General features: G+C 34.5%; 1 protein-coding gene across 5 annotated transcripts in view; it reads left to right on the top strand.

Moving 5' to 3' along the window:
* The window catches only part of SYT14 (synaptotagmin 14), a 195,129-nt gene that overhangs the window by 59,368 nt on the left and 121,130 nt on the right, over positions 1–14,631 (top strand). For 3 of the 5 annotated variants that reach the window (XM_034666910.1, XM_034666909.1, XM_034666911.1), the window contains one exon: positions 9,229–9,393. In XM_034666910.1, the coding sequence (XP_034522801.1) occupies positions 9,229–9,393 (165 nt within the window). Of the gene's footprint in view, positions 1–9,228; positions 9,394–11,655; positions 12,626–14,631 lie in introns of those variants that run through there. The other 2 variants (XM_034666908.1, XM_034666906.1) reach the window with 1 other exon arrangement.

Genomic DNA, 14,631 nt, shown 5'->3' with positions numbered 1-14,631 from the left:
AAAAAAAGCAGGAATGACTATACTTACATCAGACAAAATAGACTCTAAAACTGCCTCTCAACACAAATTTCGTTATATATTGATAAAAGAGCCAATTCAACAGAAAGAAATAATCATAAATATACAAACATGTACGCTGTTAGCGGGAATGTAAATTGGTACAACCGTTATGGAAAACAGTGTGAATTTTCTTTAAAAAATGAAAAATAAAACTACCTTATGATCCAGCAAACCCAATCCTAGGTATATATCCAAAGGAAACAAACCCAGAATCTCTAAAAAACATCTGCACTTCCACGTTCATTTCAGCCTTATTCATAATAGCCAAGATATGGAAACAACCTAAACATCTATCAGCAGATGAACTGATAAATAAAATGTGTATCTATACGATGGAATATTACTCAGCCTTAATAAAGATAAAAAATCCTGCCATTTATGACAATATGGATAAACCTGAAGGACATTATGCTAAGTGAAATAAGCCAAACAGAAAGACGAATACTGCATGATGGCACCTATATGTGAAATCTAAAATAGTCAACCTTGTAGAAGCAGAAAACAGAATGGTGGTTGTCAGGGGTTGGGGGTTGGTGGAGGGTGGGAAGCTGTTGGCACAGAGTTTCAGTTATACAAGATTAATCAGTTCTGGAAATCTAACGTACAACAATGTGACTAAAATTAACCATACAAGGTATCTTGACATTGCTAAGAGTAGATCTTAAGCATTCTCACCCCCCCCCAAAAAAAAAGATAACTGCAAGGTGATAAGGATGTAAGGATATATTAATTACCTTGATTGTCATTATTTTACAGTCCACATGTGTATCAGATCAAGTTGTACCTTACGTATGTATAATTTTCAATCGTTATACCTCAGTAAAGTTTGAAAAAACTGTACAATAAGAACAAAACAATTTTTAAAGAAGAAAAGTAGTATTGGCATAACATTAGGATATAGGAAGAAGGTGGTGTCTCTCTAAGATATTAGAAAGAAACCAATTTGCATTTATCAGAATTTGATGGCTTAGAATTAAAGCTTGAAGTACGCATATCTGAAACTTGTTTGACATCATAAATTGGCCTTAACTAGAAGATTCTCCTGCAATTGGTGTTGACTTTTCAAAATCTTGTTTATAGTAGCTCAGCAATGAAGGTCTTACTGAAAAGGAAGAGCAAAGAATCATTGGCAAAGTAAAGGACAGAAAGAAGTGACCCTCTCTTTTCCTGTACCATTTATCACTCAGATAATTTTGGAGGAATTCATACACATTGAATGGATAGTGAAAAATTTTGAGGCAGTTAACCCTAATTTGTTGATCAAAAGAATGACTCTGCTTTGCTATATGCAGATTTGCCAGGAAAATAAGTTTGTCTTAATTTAAGCTTCATTGGAATTGTAATTTGAAGCCTCAATCAAGAGCATACTTGAAGAAAAATAACTTTCCGAGAATGTTTGACAGTTATTATGTTAAGTATTTGGTTTAAATATAAGTTTATTCAGTGCATGTTAAGTATATTATTATCAAGTCTAAGTATGAGGCATATGGTTTAAATATATTTTGCATTTGGTTTCCATACTTAATAAATGTTTGGGTTTTTTTTTTCCAGTTTTTTTAAAGACTGATTTAGGATTTTTCACTGTTGTGATATTTGAATGAAATTTCAGTTTATTACATGGTACTTAGAGGAAATATTGGTTCAATCTATTGATGGTTTGACATTTGAAACAAGTTGGATATCAACTGTTTTATCAATCTTGTCAGGTGACTGTCTCCCAGAGGCCAGTTTTGTTTGTAAGATTTTAGGCAGTGTCCCACATCACTGCCATCTGTGCCTTCCCCTCTTCTTGTCCCTTGAAATTACTCAGCAGTGAATTATGTCATTTAGGAGTAAATGTTTTTTTTTGGTCTTTTAATGATTTTTTTAGTAAAATCTAAAGTTAATAGTTACATATTATTATATTCCTTTCTTGATTTATATATGTCATCTTTCCAGTTTGGTGTTATTTATAGCATCATATAAAAATTTGTAGAAGCAACTGAGATATTATACAAGGAGATTTAAGCATATCAAATTAATCTTTTACTTTCCTATATTGTTTCTCAGAAATACTGATAAACTCTTTATGTCCAAACCAGAGCAAACACAAATTGTGGAATTTTTCTGATTAGAATATCAGAAAAAATATTCAGGACTTATTAAATAGTAAGCAAGTATTTCTTTTATAATGAAAGTTGATTTCTTGTATAGTTCACATTTTGTTCAAGAGATACAATTACATCTATTAAATGAATTATTAAAGTCTCCATGACATGTAGTTAGAGGACTAGTGTTTCATGCCAAGTAAGACAGATCAGCAATACAGACCTTATAATGCAAATTGTAAGTGGTTCTCTTTAATCCTTCTTTTTTAAAGAATTATAAGAAGCATGGGTACTTTATTTAATTTTGCATTTATGATATAATTAAAAGAATAGTTTAGTAAAATTTATTATAATTTACAGATATGAATATAACATTTGTAATTAGTTTTGATACAAATAAACTTTAGAGAAGAGCACAAATAATATTGAAAATACAAAAGCTCAATAAATAAATATCTCCCTTATACTTACTTTTATGTATATCCTAGTATTTTTTTCATAAAACTTAAATAGAAAATGTTTTCTTTGTGACAAAATGGAAAGTAGAATTTAAGTGAATTCTGCAATACATTCAGAGTCAAAATGGATTTGCTCCTGCTTTTACTTTTTATAAGACTGTCATTTCACCATTTTCTTCCTATGAACAATTTATCTGTAGAAATTAAAGTGAATTGTATTACTATTATTGAAACTTGGATTTTGACAAAAAGTGGGTTTTTTCATCTTTTATAAATATGTATATATATGTGTATATATATTCATTTCTAAATGTATAGTAAAGATAACAGTAAAGCCAGTCAACTGTACATAAGTAATCATTAATCTTGGACAAGCTAAACTTTTTGGATTTCCTGGTGAGATATTATACTTTTTTACTTTGCAGTAGAATCTTTACACACTTCATACAAGGGATCATACAGCTCACAGAGACCTTATAGGACTATATACAGACCAGATATATTTTTAGTGAGCATTACTGATGACTATCAAGCTTATTATTCTATAGGATGCATTTAGTTTTAAACTTTTCAAACATGGCATATACTATAAGGATGTACCATGCATTTTGGTTTCTAAGCATACTTCTGTAATTAATTTTAGCATATTTAGGAAAGTATCTTGAATAGAAAAAATTATTCCAGTTTTATAATTTATATTTTTACTTTGAGGAAGCTTGAATCAGTTGCTATTTTTAAACAGATATAAAATCTAAATCATAAAATGTTTTAATGTATATAGTAAGCTCTATTACTTTGATCACATAGCTTTCCCTTATTTTATATTACAGGTTGGCATGTAGGAAGCAGTATTGCTGGATGTTTAGGAACAGGGGCTCTGGAGTTAGAATGTCTGGGTTCAAATCCAGGTTCTACCATTTTTCTGTATTAGTGGCCTGAGACAAGTTAATTAGTCTCTGGGCCTCAGTTTACTAATCTAAAGATTAAGATGATATACTTAAAGTTGTACATAAAGTTGTTTTGACCATTACGTTTTAAAATGAGAGAGATTATAACAATGCCTGGCAAATAGGAAGCAATAGGGATGAGTGTTTGACATTTTGGCTCAAGAGTCATTATGCCTGCCTTCAAATCAAGACTCTATCACTGAATAATAATTTTAAGATCTTGAAAATTCTGCTTAACTCTTTCTGAGCCTCAGTTCCCATATCGGTAAAATTGGGTTGTAGTGAAGAATCAACTGGATAATGCTTGTAACTCCTAAATGTAATGCTTAAAATGAGCCCAGGGGGTAAAAAAAAAGAGAGAGAGAGAGGGGCAACCCAAGAATAGACTCTTAACTGTAGGGAACAAACTGATGGTTACCAGAAGGGAGGTGGGTGGGGGATGGGTGAGATAGGTGATGGGCCTTAAGGAGAACATTCATTTGTAGAATTTAAACAATATAATCCTGACCAGGTTCTATATAAATCTTAGGAGTATTTTTTTTCTACTTCTGTAAAAAAAAAAATGCCATTGAAATCTTCATAGACTTTGCATCAAATTTATAGTTGGCTTTTGATAGTATGGACATTTCAACAATATTAATTCTTCTAATCCATGAATATGGAATACCTTTCCACTTATTTGTCTTTTTTTCCCCATCAATGTCTTGTAGTTTCCAAAGTGGTGATTTTTCACCTTTTTGGTAAAATTTGTCCCCAAGTATTTTAGAGTATTTGATGCTATTGTAAATGGGATTGATTTTGTTATTTCTTTTTCAGAAAATATGTTGTTAGTATATGGAAATGATACTGAATTTTCTATATTTTGTATTCTGTAACTAAACTGAATTTGTTCATTAGTTCTGGGTTTTTTTGGATGAGTCCTTAGGATTTGCTACATATAAAATCATATCAATTGCAAAAAAAAAAAGGAGAACATTTGCTGCGACGAGCACTGGGTGTGTATGGAAATGCTGACTCACTGTATTATACACCTGAAACTAATATTACAGTATATGTTAACTAACTGGAATTTAAAAAAAACTTTAAAAAAACAGCCCTTAGCAAGTAATAAGCACTCTTAAATATTTGATGTTGCTCATATTATTATTTGGTCTTGGTTTTATTGTGTATCACATGTAAATTTTACAAATTTGGATTATAGGGAAATAATGCATTAGTGAATTTTGAGTTTTTGGTTAACTCAAATTCGATTCAGCAAATTAAATTCTGCAAATGTATATTAACCTAAACTAATTATCTGTTTGCTGTTAAATAGGTTTTGAAGCTCCTCCTTAAAAGGTAATATGCATTTTGCAATAGCGTTTACTTGCTTGCAGTGGCTAATCTAGAATTTTGGGAAAGAGTAGGTTTATGTACAGATAATTTAATCATAATCCTAGGAATACCTATGCAGACTGGCTTTGTAAGTAGGTTCATAATATAAATAAGATTTTAGGCATAATTTCTTATACTGAATGGAAAATATATTTTCTATAGTGAGATCTAAGTTAGTGTAATTTTATTTTGTTTTTTTGATGGTGTATAGCATTCATGTCTTTAATTTCAGTGTATTTTCTTTTGCAGTTTTATGCACAAGGCTTTGTCAAATGTTTCCATGCTTAGAACTGTTACTGGTCAACTTACAGTATCATGTCATTTGAAATAATCAATATTATTTTAATCCTGAGATAAGGATGGAAAATAGAAGTCTGAAGCTTTTTAATATTTTCTACTAGAAAATGTTTTTTTCTTGTATACAGGCGTATTACTGTTTTAAAATTTAAATACATAAAGTATTTCAAAGACTGTAGAAGATGGACGTTTAGGCAATGGATAAGAAAGGAATTGTGTGACTAGTATATTTACGTTAAGCCTCTTTCTCCTTTTTCTAGGGGAGAAAGATTTTTTGTTAAAAATGTTTCCAAACTCACAGTACGTAGCTATCTAAAAACTTGTTAAATAAGATTTACCCGTCATGTGCCAGGTTGGTTTGTATTTAGTCAGTAAAATCTTTCACTTGGAATAGGCTGAACAAAGGGAGGAAAACTCTCGAATCATGTATAACAAACCCCACCTTCAGGAGCGCGCTCTGCTCACACTTCCCTTTCTTTACTAGGCATCCACATTGAAACAGTCTGGCAGTTCTGATGTAACACGTCAACAACTAAACTCATTACCTACCTCTCTCTCTCCAATTCCCTCTTAGCCCTCATGCCTTAAACTATGTCCCTTTCCCTTTATATTTTTTCATTTTGGTTCATGGCATAACCGGTAACTCATTCACACAGACTAGAAACTTTAGAATTATCCTCGGCTTCTCTTTATCTTCGTCTTCTACATCTAATCGATTAGCTTATTATCTGTTTTCCTTGAACAAAACTAGAGTTCACCCCTCTTCCCTGTCACCACTGTTACTTCTTCCTGTAAGAACTCCTCATACTCTTAATCAGGAAACAGTCTGAGGGTTGCTGGAGGGGAGGGGGTAACTGGGCGATGTAATGAGCACTGGGTATTATATACAACTGATGGATCACGGAACTCTACCTCTGAAACTGATAATACATTATATGTTAATTAATTGAATTTAAATGAAAAAAAGGAACTCCTCCTGCATTGCCACCAATCACTCCTACTATATTCCAGTTTTCTTAATGTTTTAAGCAATAGAGTTCTGCAAATACAATATCTTCAGGATGGTATTCAAGTTTCTTTGACATTTTGGATCTTGCTTTTATCTCTAGTCTCAGCTCCTCTGGTATATTCTAGATCTTTCCTGAACACACATTCATTCGTTCGTTCATTTACAAATGATTATATAACGTCAGCTATGTCGCGTTGTGCTAAATGCTTTGAGAACACGGAGGCAAGTAAGACAGACGTGACCGTGACCCACTAGCACGCCTAGAATGCCATGCACACTGTTTCTGTGTCTTTCACTGTACTATTTCATCTGTCCCTTCACTGTTTGGTAGAGTTTTATTAATCCTTCATACCCTGCTCAAGTGTTACCTCCTTTCTGTAGCATTTGTAACTTCCCCAGGTCATATTTCTTTGTGTTCCAATAATACTTTGTATTCCTGCCTCTATTATAGCACTCACTGTATTATACTTGTTTATAGTTGATTCCTCCTCCACCCGAGGTTAAATTTTCAAATGGGAAGGAAGGAGACGAAAAGAGAAAAGCAGAAATAAGGACCGAGACATGAGATGAGACAAAAAGAGGAGAGAAGGAATACAGGAGAAGTAGCATGAGCAGTAGTTAAAAGCACAGATCCTGTAGCTAGACACGGTTTGAATCCTGACCCCTCCATTCATAAGCTGGGCACATAATTTAATATCTCCGTATCACAACTTACAATGGAGATAATAGTATAATTGTGAAGATTTAAAAAGTTAATATAGGTCAAGTACTTAAAACAGTCCCTAGTATGTAATATATGGTACATGTGTTTGTTGCTATTTTTGTTAGCAATAATTTAGCTTTTTTAAGTGAGGTGAGCTATGTTTTCTTTCGTTCGGTCTTTTAAGAGATGGGAGATTTTCAGGTTGCATATTATCTAACTCTGTGTGTTCACTTAAATGCATCCAGTTTTCAAGTGTATTTTGGACCTGGGCTAAAGGGGGAGCTCCTATACATACGTGCTTATGGCACAGGATTGAAGATAAGTTTGTTGAGCATTTTGCCTTTTTATACCAGGTCCTGTCCTGCTTCTGACTTCCCTAGCTATTAGAATTGTTGAAGATAATTCTTCTGTTTTCATTTTTACTTCATCCTTCAGGCTTGATGCATACCACTGTTTTTGGTAATATAGCTTAGATTATTTTTTAGTAAAAATACTGTTGTCTTGGCGCGCCTGGGTGGCACAGCAGTTGGGCGTCTGCCTTCGGCTCAGGGCGTGATCCCGGCATTGAGGGATCGAGCCCCACCTCAGGCTCCTCCGCTGTGAGCCTGCTTCTTCCTCTCCCACTCCCCCTGCTTGTGTTCCCTCTCTCTAGCTGTCTCTATCTCTGTCAAATAAATAAATAAAATCTTTAAAAAAAAAAATACTGTTGTCTTTCCTGACTGTTCTCCAACCTGAAAAATGAGACAGTCGGAGCTAATGTCTGGGCATAACTTCTCGTTTCTGGTAGCAGGAACTGTTCCTCGTCCTGATATGTAGATGCATTTCTACATTCAGTCTCTCCCCTTTTCCTTACAGTGTCACTCTGCTCCGTTCTCCACCACAATCCTGTTGATCCAGCTTTGAGTAGACTCATGACCTAGCACTTCTACACCCTGGATGGCTGACATTCACAAATAATGAAAAGCTAGGAGATAAAAACAGTCCTCATCGGACTGGTTGGCGACTTCATTTTAAACAAATGAGTTATATAGATGCTAACTGCTGTGGTCCTTCTGATTAAAGAAAGAATCTGGGAGGCGCTGACGTTTTAGTTGCTGCTTGAGCAGTGGAAGAAGAAAAAGTAGATTGTAGGTTGTAGAGGGTATTTGAGGCTTAGCATTCCTTCTCACCTAATACTTGAGTATTACATGTAAGCATTAGGAGTTCCTGTTTAACTCCAAATGACTGGTGTAGTGACAAATAATGCAAATGTTGAGAGATTGCTGAGGACTGGAGAAGTTGTTGATTGTTGTTGTTGTTGTTCTCACTGTACAACATCTCCATGTATGATTTCATTTATTCTCTTGAGAATCTGGTTTATCATAACAAAGTTCCATTAAGTTTCTGGAATATACAGTGATTTCCTGTCTCTGGGCCTTTGCACTTGCCATGTCTTCTGCCTGGGATAGTGGTAACTTGCTAATTCTTAATAATTCTTAGAATATTATCATGGAGGCCATAACTTTCAGAAAAGCCTACTGGATCCTTCAACAGTGGCTTAATTGTTTCTGTGACTCATAGTCCCTGTTTTTCCCTACTCACGGACTCTGTTGCGCCACATCATCAGTGCCTTCACTGGACCGTTCATGGAACACAGGAACTGTGCATGTGATAATGCCTGGTGTATGGCTGCTGGTCCGGAATATTTGTTGATTGAATGAGTGAATGAGATATGGTAGAGAGCAGACTCGGTCATTCCAGGTGAAGGGAAGAAGATGAACAGAGACAAGGTGTGTGGAAATGCATGCAGCTGATTAGGAGGCAGTGGGTGGAACCATTTGATTAGGGTGTAATACTGAAAAGAGAGGCTGGAGCTTTGAATGCCAAGTTAAGAAGTCCAGAGTTTATTAAATAAAATGGGCCATTGGAGCTTTTAGAGATAAGAATAATAGTATACGTTCTTATAAATTTGGCTAAGATTCCTGTGCATGGGAAATAATTTTTTCTAATTCTTGTGCTAAAATTTTTGTAATACTCTTAAATGGACTAAATATGTAACTGCCTATTTTATTAACTCCTTTTAAGATTGCTTCAACATAATTTATACAGAAACTTTTAGATTTGAATAAGTACTGTTGAATGAATTTAACAGCTTATTAAATGGTGCAGTTTGTTTTTCTTATAAACCTATGTAAACTATGACAAAAAGTATAATGTAACTAAGGTGTAATCTAACATATGTGTGGGGGGTTCCTTTTGATTTGTAGCTTAAAGAAGAATAAACGCTTACAGCTGTGACTTTTTTTTCCTCTAGTATCTCCAGAGGCAGTTGGATTTTTGTCAGCTGTTGGGGTGTTTATTATCTTGATGCTGCTCCTTTTTCTCTATATTAATAAGAAGTTCTGTTTTGAAAATGTTGGCGGGTTTCCAGATCTTGGTTCAGGATACAGTACAAGGAAGAACTCAAAAGATAAAATTTGTAAGTATCATCACTGCTTTTCTTACTTTTTCTTTTTATCTATACCATTCTGTTTTTTTATTTTTTAAACATACATGGTAAGGTTGGTTTTGACATACTGTATACTAGCATTTGAGCCACTTTTCTGTGAGAGTAAAAAAAAAAAATCCAATAAGTAAATTATGTTCAATTATCTTTCTGTTCACAAATTGCTAATATATCACATAAAGATGAATTGCATACTTTCAGAAAGTGACATTTTCATTTTTCATATGTAAGCTATGCTTTTGAGCCTGTAATATGAGTAGTTATGCTTAAGAAGGAAGTATCTTTCTGCTCTATATTGCTTAAATCTTACTGTCCAAATAACTCTTTGGAGAGCTTTTCCCCATAATCCCATAGAAGGGTTTTGAAAGTATTCACCCTTTTTCTTTATTTGCTGTTGAATTCTCAGCTGATGGATCATTTAATTGTTTGGAAAAAGTGGTTTTCTTTCTTTACTTAATGTATAGATAAAGTCTGCTTATAAAAATTAGTGTTCCTCCCCCTCCCTTGGTGCAAGGCATTATATCACTTACTACTACTAGATACCAGGAGAGATGAGGGCTATAATCTCGTTCTCTCTTTCATGAAAAGTATTCCGTGGAGTTAATTTTTTTAGATTATTGTAAGAGTTCTTTATTTGCTGTTTACAGAGACTGGCTTATATAAATGATAGCAGAAGCAAGTTGAGAATCATAAAAGCAAGGTGTTAATTTAGAACAGTATTGTAGAGCATTAGCAGAAAAACCTGGCTTTTCTTGTCTGTGTACGGTGTTGGAGAGGTGTTGTTCTCTTACTTCTGGTAACTTAAAAAATGATAGCATTGTTTATAAAAATTTTTTGGTTTCTGGATTACATCTGTGACTTCTGCCTCAGGAAAGTGTAGTATTTTTGTGATTTTTTGATTCAAGTTTAACGTTTCTCATACTTGAGTCTTGCTTCTTGATCATTTGTGTAGAGTTGAACTGGTTAAAGATCTCTCTTTGGGCAGCCTCCAGGAATCCCCTGGCTCAGCATTTCTGCTTTTTCTCTGAGCTAATGACCCCTTTACACTCTTCAGAAGTATTGAAGACCACAGAGAGCTTTTGTTTATGTGATTCTATCTATTGATAAGTACCAGAGTAAAAGTTAAAACTGAGAAGATTTAAAAATATTCTTATCAATTTATTTGTTTAAAAAAGACCTAATAACTTGTGATGAGCACTGGGTGTTACATGTAAGTGAGGAATCACTAAATTCTACTCCTGAAACCAATAGTACTCTATATGTTAATAACTAGAATTTAAATAAGAACTTGGAACAAAAAACCCCACAAAAACCCCAATAAAGCCTATTACATACATGTTAAATATAAGTAACATTTTTGAACTTAAAAAAAGTGTATTTTCTATTCCCCCCTCCCCAAAATGATGAGAAGAGTGCCATTGTTTTATATTTTTTGCAGATCCCTTTAATGACTGGCAAAGAAGAACCAGCTGTTATTCTCATGTCTGCTTCTCCAATCTGCCATGTAGCCTCTGGAAACCTCCAGTGTTCATTTATGAGCAAATGAAAGTGAAAAAGTTAAATATCCCCTCACTGTTATTCTAAAAATAGTTTTGACCTTGAGGATCCTTTGGAAAGGTTTTGCGAACCTTACTTTTTCTGAGCCTTGTTTTTTCCCACATATTAAATAGGAATAATAATATTGACTTTCTAGAGTTATTGTGAGATCAGGTATAACAACTTGTAAATCCCAATGCCTTGCATCTGGTAGCAACTGTGCAAGTGTTCACCCTCTGCTCTTTCCTCTGTCCTGATCTCTGTGCAAATTGCTTATTTTCCCCTTAGTAGTTGTCTTAAGTTGAAATGATGCTGGTAGTTTGTTAATAATATAGGATAGTTCCCCTACATAGACTCTTAGTAAATAAACCAAAAGTCCATAATAAACATCCTTTTTATACTTCTTCTTGCAGGTATAGAATAAAAAAACCAATAATATTTGAGGGGAAAATATTGTCTTGCTGCTGTTATGATAGCTATGGAGTGGGAAAAAATGTTATAACATTTAAGCCAAGTGGTTTGATTTTTTTTTTTTTTGGAAGAGTTTTTGCTTCGACGTATTTCTTTCAATGCATAATGCATTTACAGAAAGATTAAAAGCCACAATGCAGAATAATAATACAGAGCTCATGAGTAACAACATTTAAGTACATTTTAAATTCAAATTCCTAAGTGGTTGATATTTTGAGAAGAGAGAATTCCATTGTTGCATCTGTTAGGAATAGGAATTAGAAAATGGCATTTTTCAAAACTTTCCAGCAGAATCTGCCTTCGGTATCTTCTCTGCTGGACACAATCAGTAATGCCGTAGAAGATTTGACCACTGCTGTTGGGGAAGTCAGCTATGCTTTAACTGACTCAGTTGCTGAGCAGGTAACAAGTATGATAAATGGCTTTCGCCCAGAAGAAGAAAACTGTGCAGTAGCAGACACTGTAGTTGATACTTCTAAACAAGCCAATGCCGTGTCACCAGAAGTCTCCAAAGACACTAATTGTCAGAAAACACAGTCCAGTTTAGAGCACAGAGCTAATCGAATTGGTTGTTACAATACTTCAGTTTCACAAAAGCAAGATCACGGAATGGACGAAGAAAAAGGGTTCAGACATATTAATGATAGGCAACAGGCTCTGTCAAAAGGCCAAGAAGGCGGTAATGCTGGTGGTGATTCTTCTTTGAGAGGTCACTTGAGTGATGGTGGGATGTCGGTTACCAAGCAGAATGCAAGGGCTGGATCTGCTTGTGAAGAACTTGAACATACTGACAGATGTAAAAAAATTGGATTAGGAAGTCCCGATGATGGTAAGAATGACTTAAAGGAGGTAAGATATCAAGAAATGAGAGAACATCATTTAAAGAAAGCTGAAAAAGATATTAAAAGTAAAGGACCCAGAGGGAATGAGTGGTCAGGAAATGAGTGTTCTCCAAAACATATTTTGGCAAGCAACAGACATATGATACAGGAACCCATTATGAAAGAAGACATACATCCAGTACCATCAACTAATTCTACAGATAAGTTACACGGAAAAATCAAAGAACAAAAAAATCCAGCAACGTGCTACAAAGTGAAAGGAGACATAAAAACAAAGAAAAATGAAGCCATTTCTGCCCACAAAGGAACAGCAAAGAGTAAAGATGAAAACTATTCTAAGATAATACCAGGAAAAGGTGAGGTCTCCTACTGGGGGTTTGAGTGATAAACTTTTCTCTTGATTTTTTGAATTAAGAAAACATCCAAATTTCCAAACTTTCCTATACGTGTCTATATATCTAATTTGACATTTTCTTGAATCCTCTTACTGGGAGACACTTTTAAGGTCATTCATTTTTTTTCCTGACCATCCTTTTGAAAGCATTCATGTTCTTTGTACACTGCTAACTTAAGTATTGTCCCTGGTCCCTGCATTATTTGGCCAATTTTTCAGTGGCCCTAATTTTTCTTAGTGGCTGTTTATTCGACAACCAGAAGCTCCAGTTTCAAGTAGTAGGCATTCTCTCGTTGGAGTGTATTTAGTATGCTATAGTTGAATTTTAAAATTTAATATTTTTGTAACTGACCCCTGAGACCCTTATGCTATGTTGCCTTTCGAGTCTATCCCCATAAGAATCTGTATCAAGTGCTTTTTATTTTTCCTTTAGAGCAATAGAGTTTGTTTTATTTATTTATTTATTTTTAAAGATTTTATTTATTCACTTGAGAGAGAGAGAGTGCGAGCAGGGGATGAGCAGAGGGAGAGGCATACTTCCTGCTGAGCTTAGAGCCCAAGGAGGGGCTCCATCCCCTGACCCTGAGATCATGATTTGAAGGGAAATCAAGAGTCAGACGCTCAACTGACTGAGCCACCCAGGCGCCCCTAGAGTTTATTTTATTGAATAACACCCTTCAGGATATGTGTCTGTTCATTTAGCCACATATCAAGAATTTTATATGAGTTCTGTGTTTACAATGAGTATACGTGAACAATCTATTGTTTTTCATGAGTTCTCTATGTAGAATTAAGATCCCAACCAATCATTTCTAGTTTTTAACCACAATATTTGTGACAATTTTCAAAGCAGTGAGCCGACAGTTACTTGGTTTGGTTGCAGAAATGCTTTGTACTGCTAGTGATTACTTTTGGTAATCCCTTAGTCATTTCCATTTATTGCTATCTGATCATAAGGCCAAAAGTATACTGGCTCTTATTTAAAATACATCTATATCTGTCATTTTTCTGTAAATTTAGATTCTCATAAAAATAACAAAAATCTGAGTAGCAGTAGAAATGAGGAAGACTTTCAGTTCTGCTGCATGACTTCATGCAGAATCAGGGTCTGCTATTTATCAATTATATGGATGATATTTAAGTGATATCATAGAGGCTGATCCAGGACAGAGAGACTAATTAAAAAGGAAAGTCAGTTTTTGGAAGCATGTCCTTTTTGAAGTCTGTTTTGACTTTTTTTGACTGTTTTGAGTTATCAAATTCAGTAGTTTTGCGTAGCCTTGGTTTAGTTTTTTTAGCCTTATTATTTGAAGTAGCAAATTAAAATAAAGTAGAATATATATGTTCAGAAAATAACAGAATAGACAGCAGTAATAAGTGCTACATATGTAGCGGTATACAGTTAATTTTGTTTTGATTTGTTTTCATTCAGAAGCATGCTGGTCCCTAGAAAACTCAAGTGTCTCTCAGGTATTCTAGATCATAGTTAGTACTAAACGTAAACATATTATGTTCTAGAAATCGTTTGAAAATCATTTGATCCATAGATTACTTCTTCATATAGTTGAACTCTAATATTATTGGTTAATAGTAATATCAGTATTACTAATACCTGTGTTCTAGGTTTGTTCATAAAGCTTAGAGGGTATAGAAAGAGAAGGAAGAGTTTCCTTCTATATTTCTGAATGCAGGACTGCTTTAGGTCATATTTTATAATAAATGAAGTGTGATGGCAGAATGTCTAGTGACCCTCCTCAGAGTTCTTCTGCTGCCTTAGAGACCACCACCATGGGAGCCCACAAAGTGCTAAAGCTCTCAACTGGGAGTCAGAAGGCCCAGGTTCTAGACCAGATCTACCATCACCTCCGCACCAGCTTAACAGCACTTTCTGCACTGATGGAAAAGTCCCACGTAGTCCATGTGGTGACCACTAGCCACACGCACCTATAGCACTTATGTGGCCGGTAG

The sequence above is a fragment of the Ailuropoda melanoleuca genome, chromosome 8, assembly GCF_002007445.2.
Source record: "Ailuropoda melanoleuca isolate Jingjing chromosome 8, ASM200744v2, whole genome shotgun sequence".
NCBI lineage: Eukaryota > Metazoa > Chordata > Mammalia > Carnivora > Ursidae > Ailuropoda > Ailuropoda melanoleuca.
The sequence above is the reverse complement of the archived record's forward strand: the minus strand, read 5'-3'. Positions and strand labels throughout refer to the sequence as shown.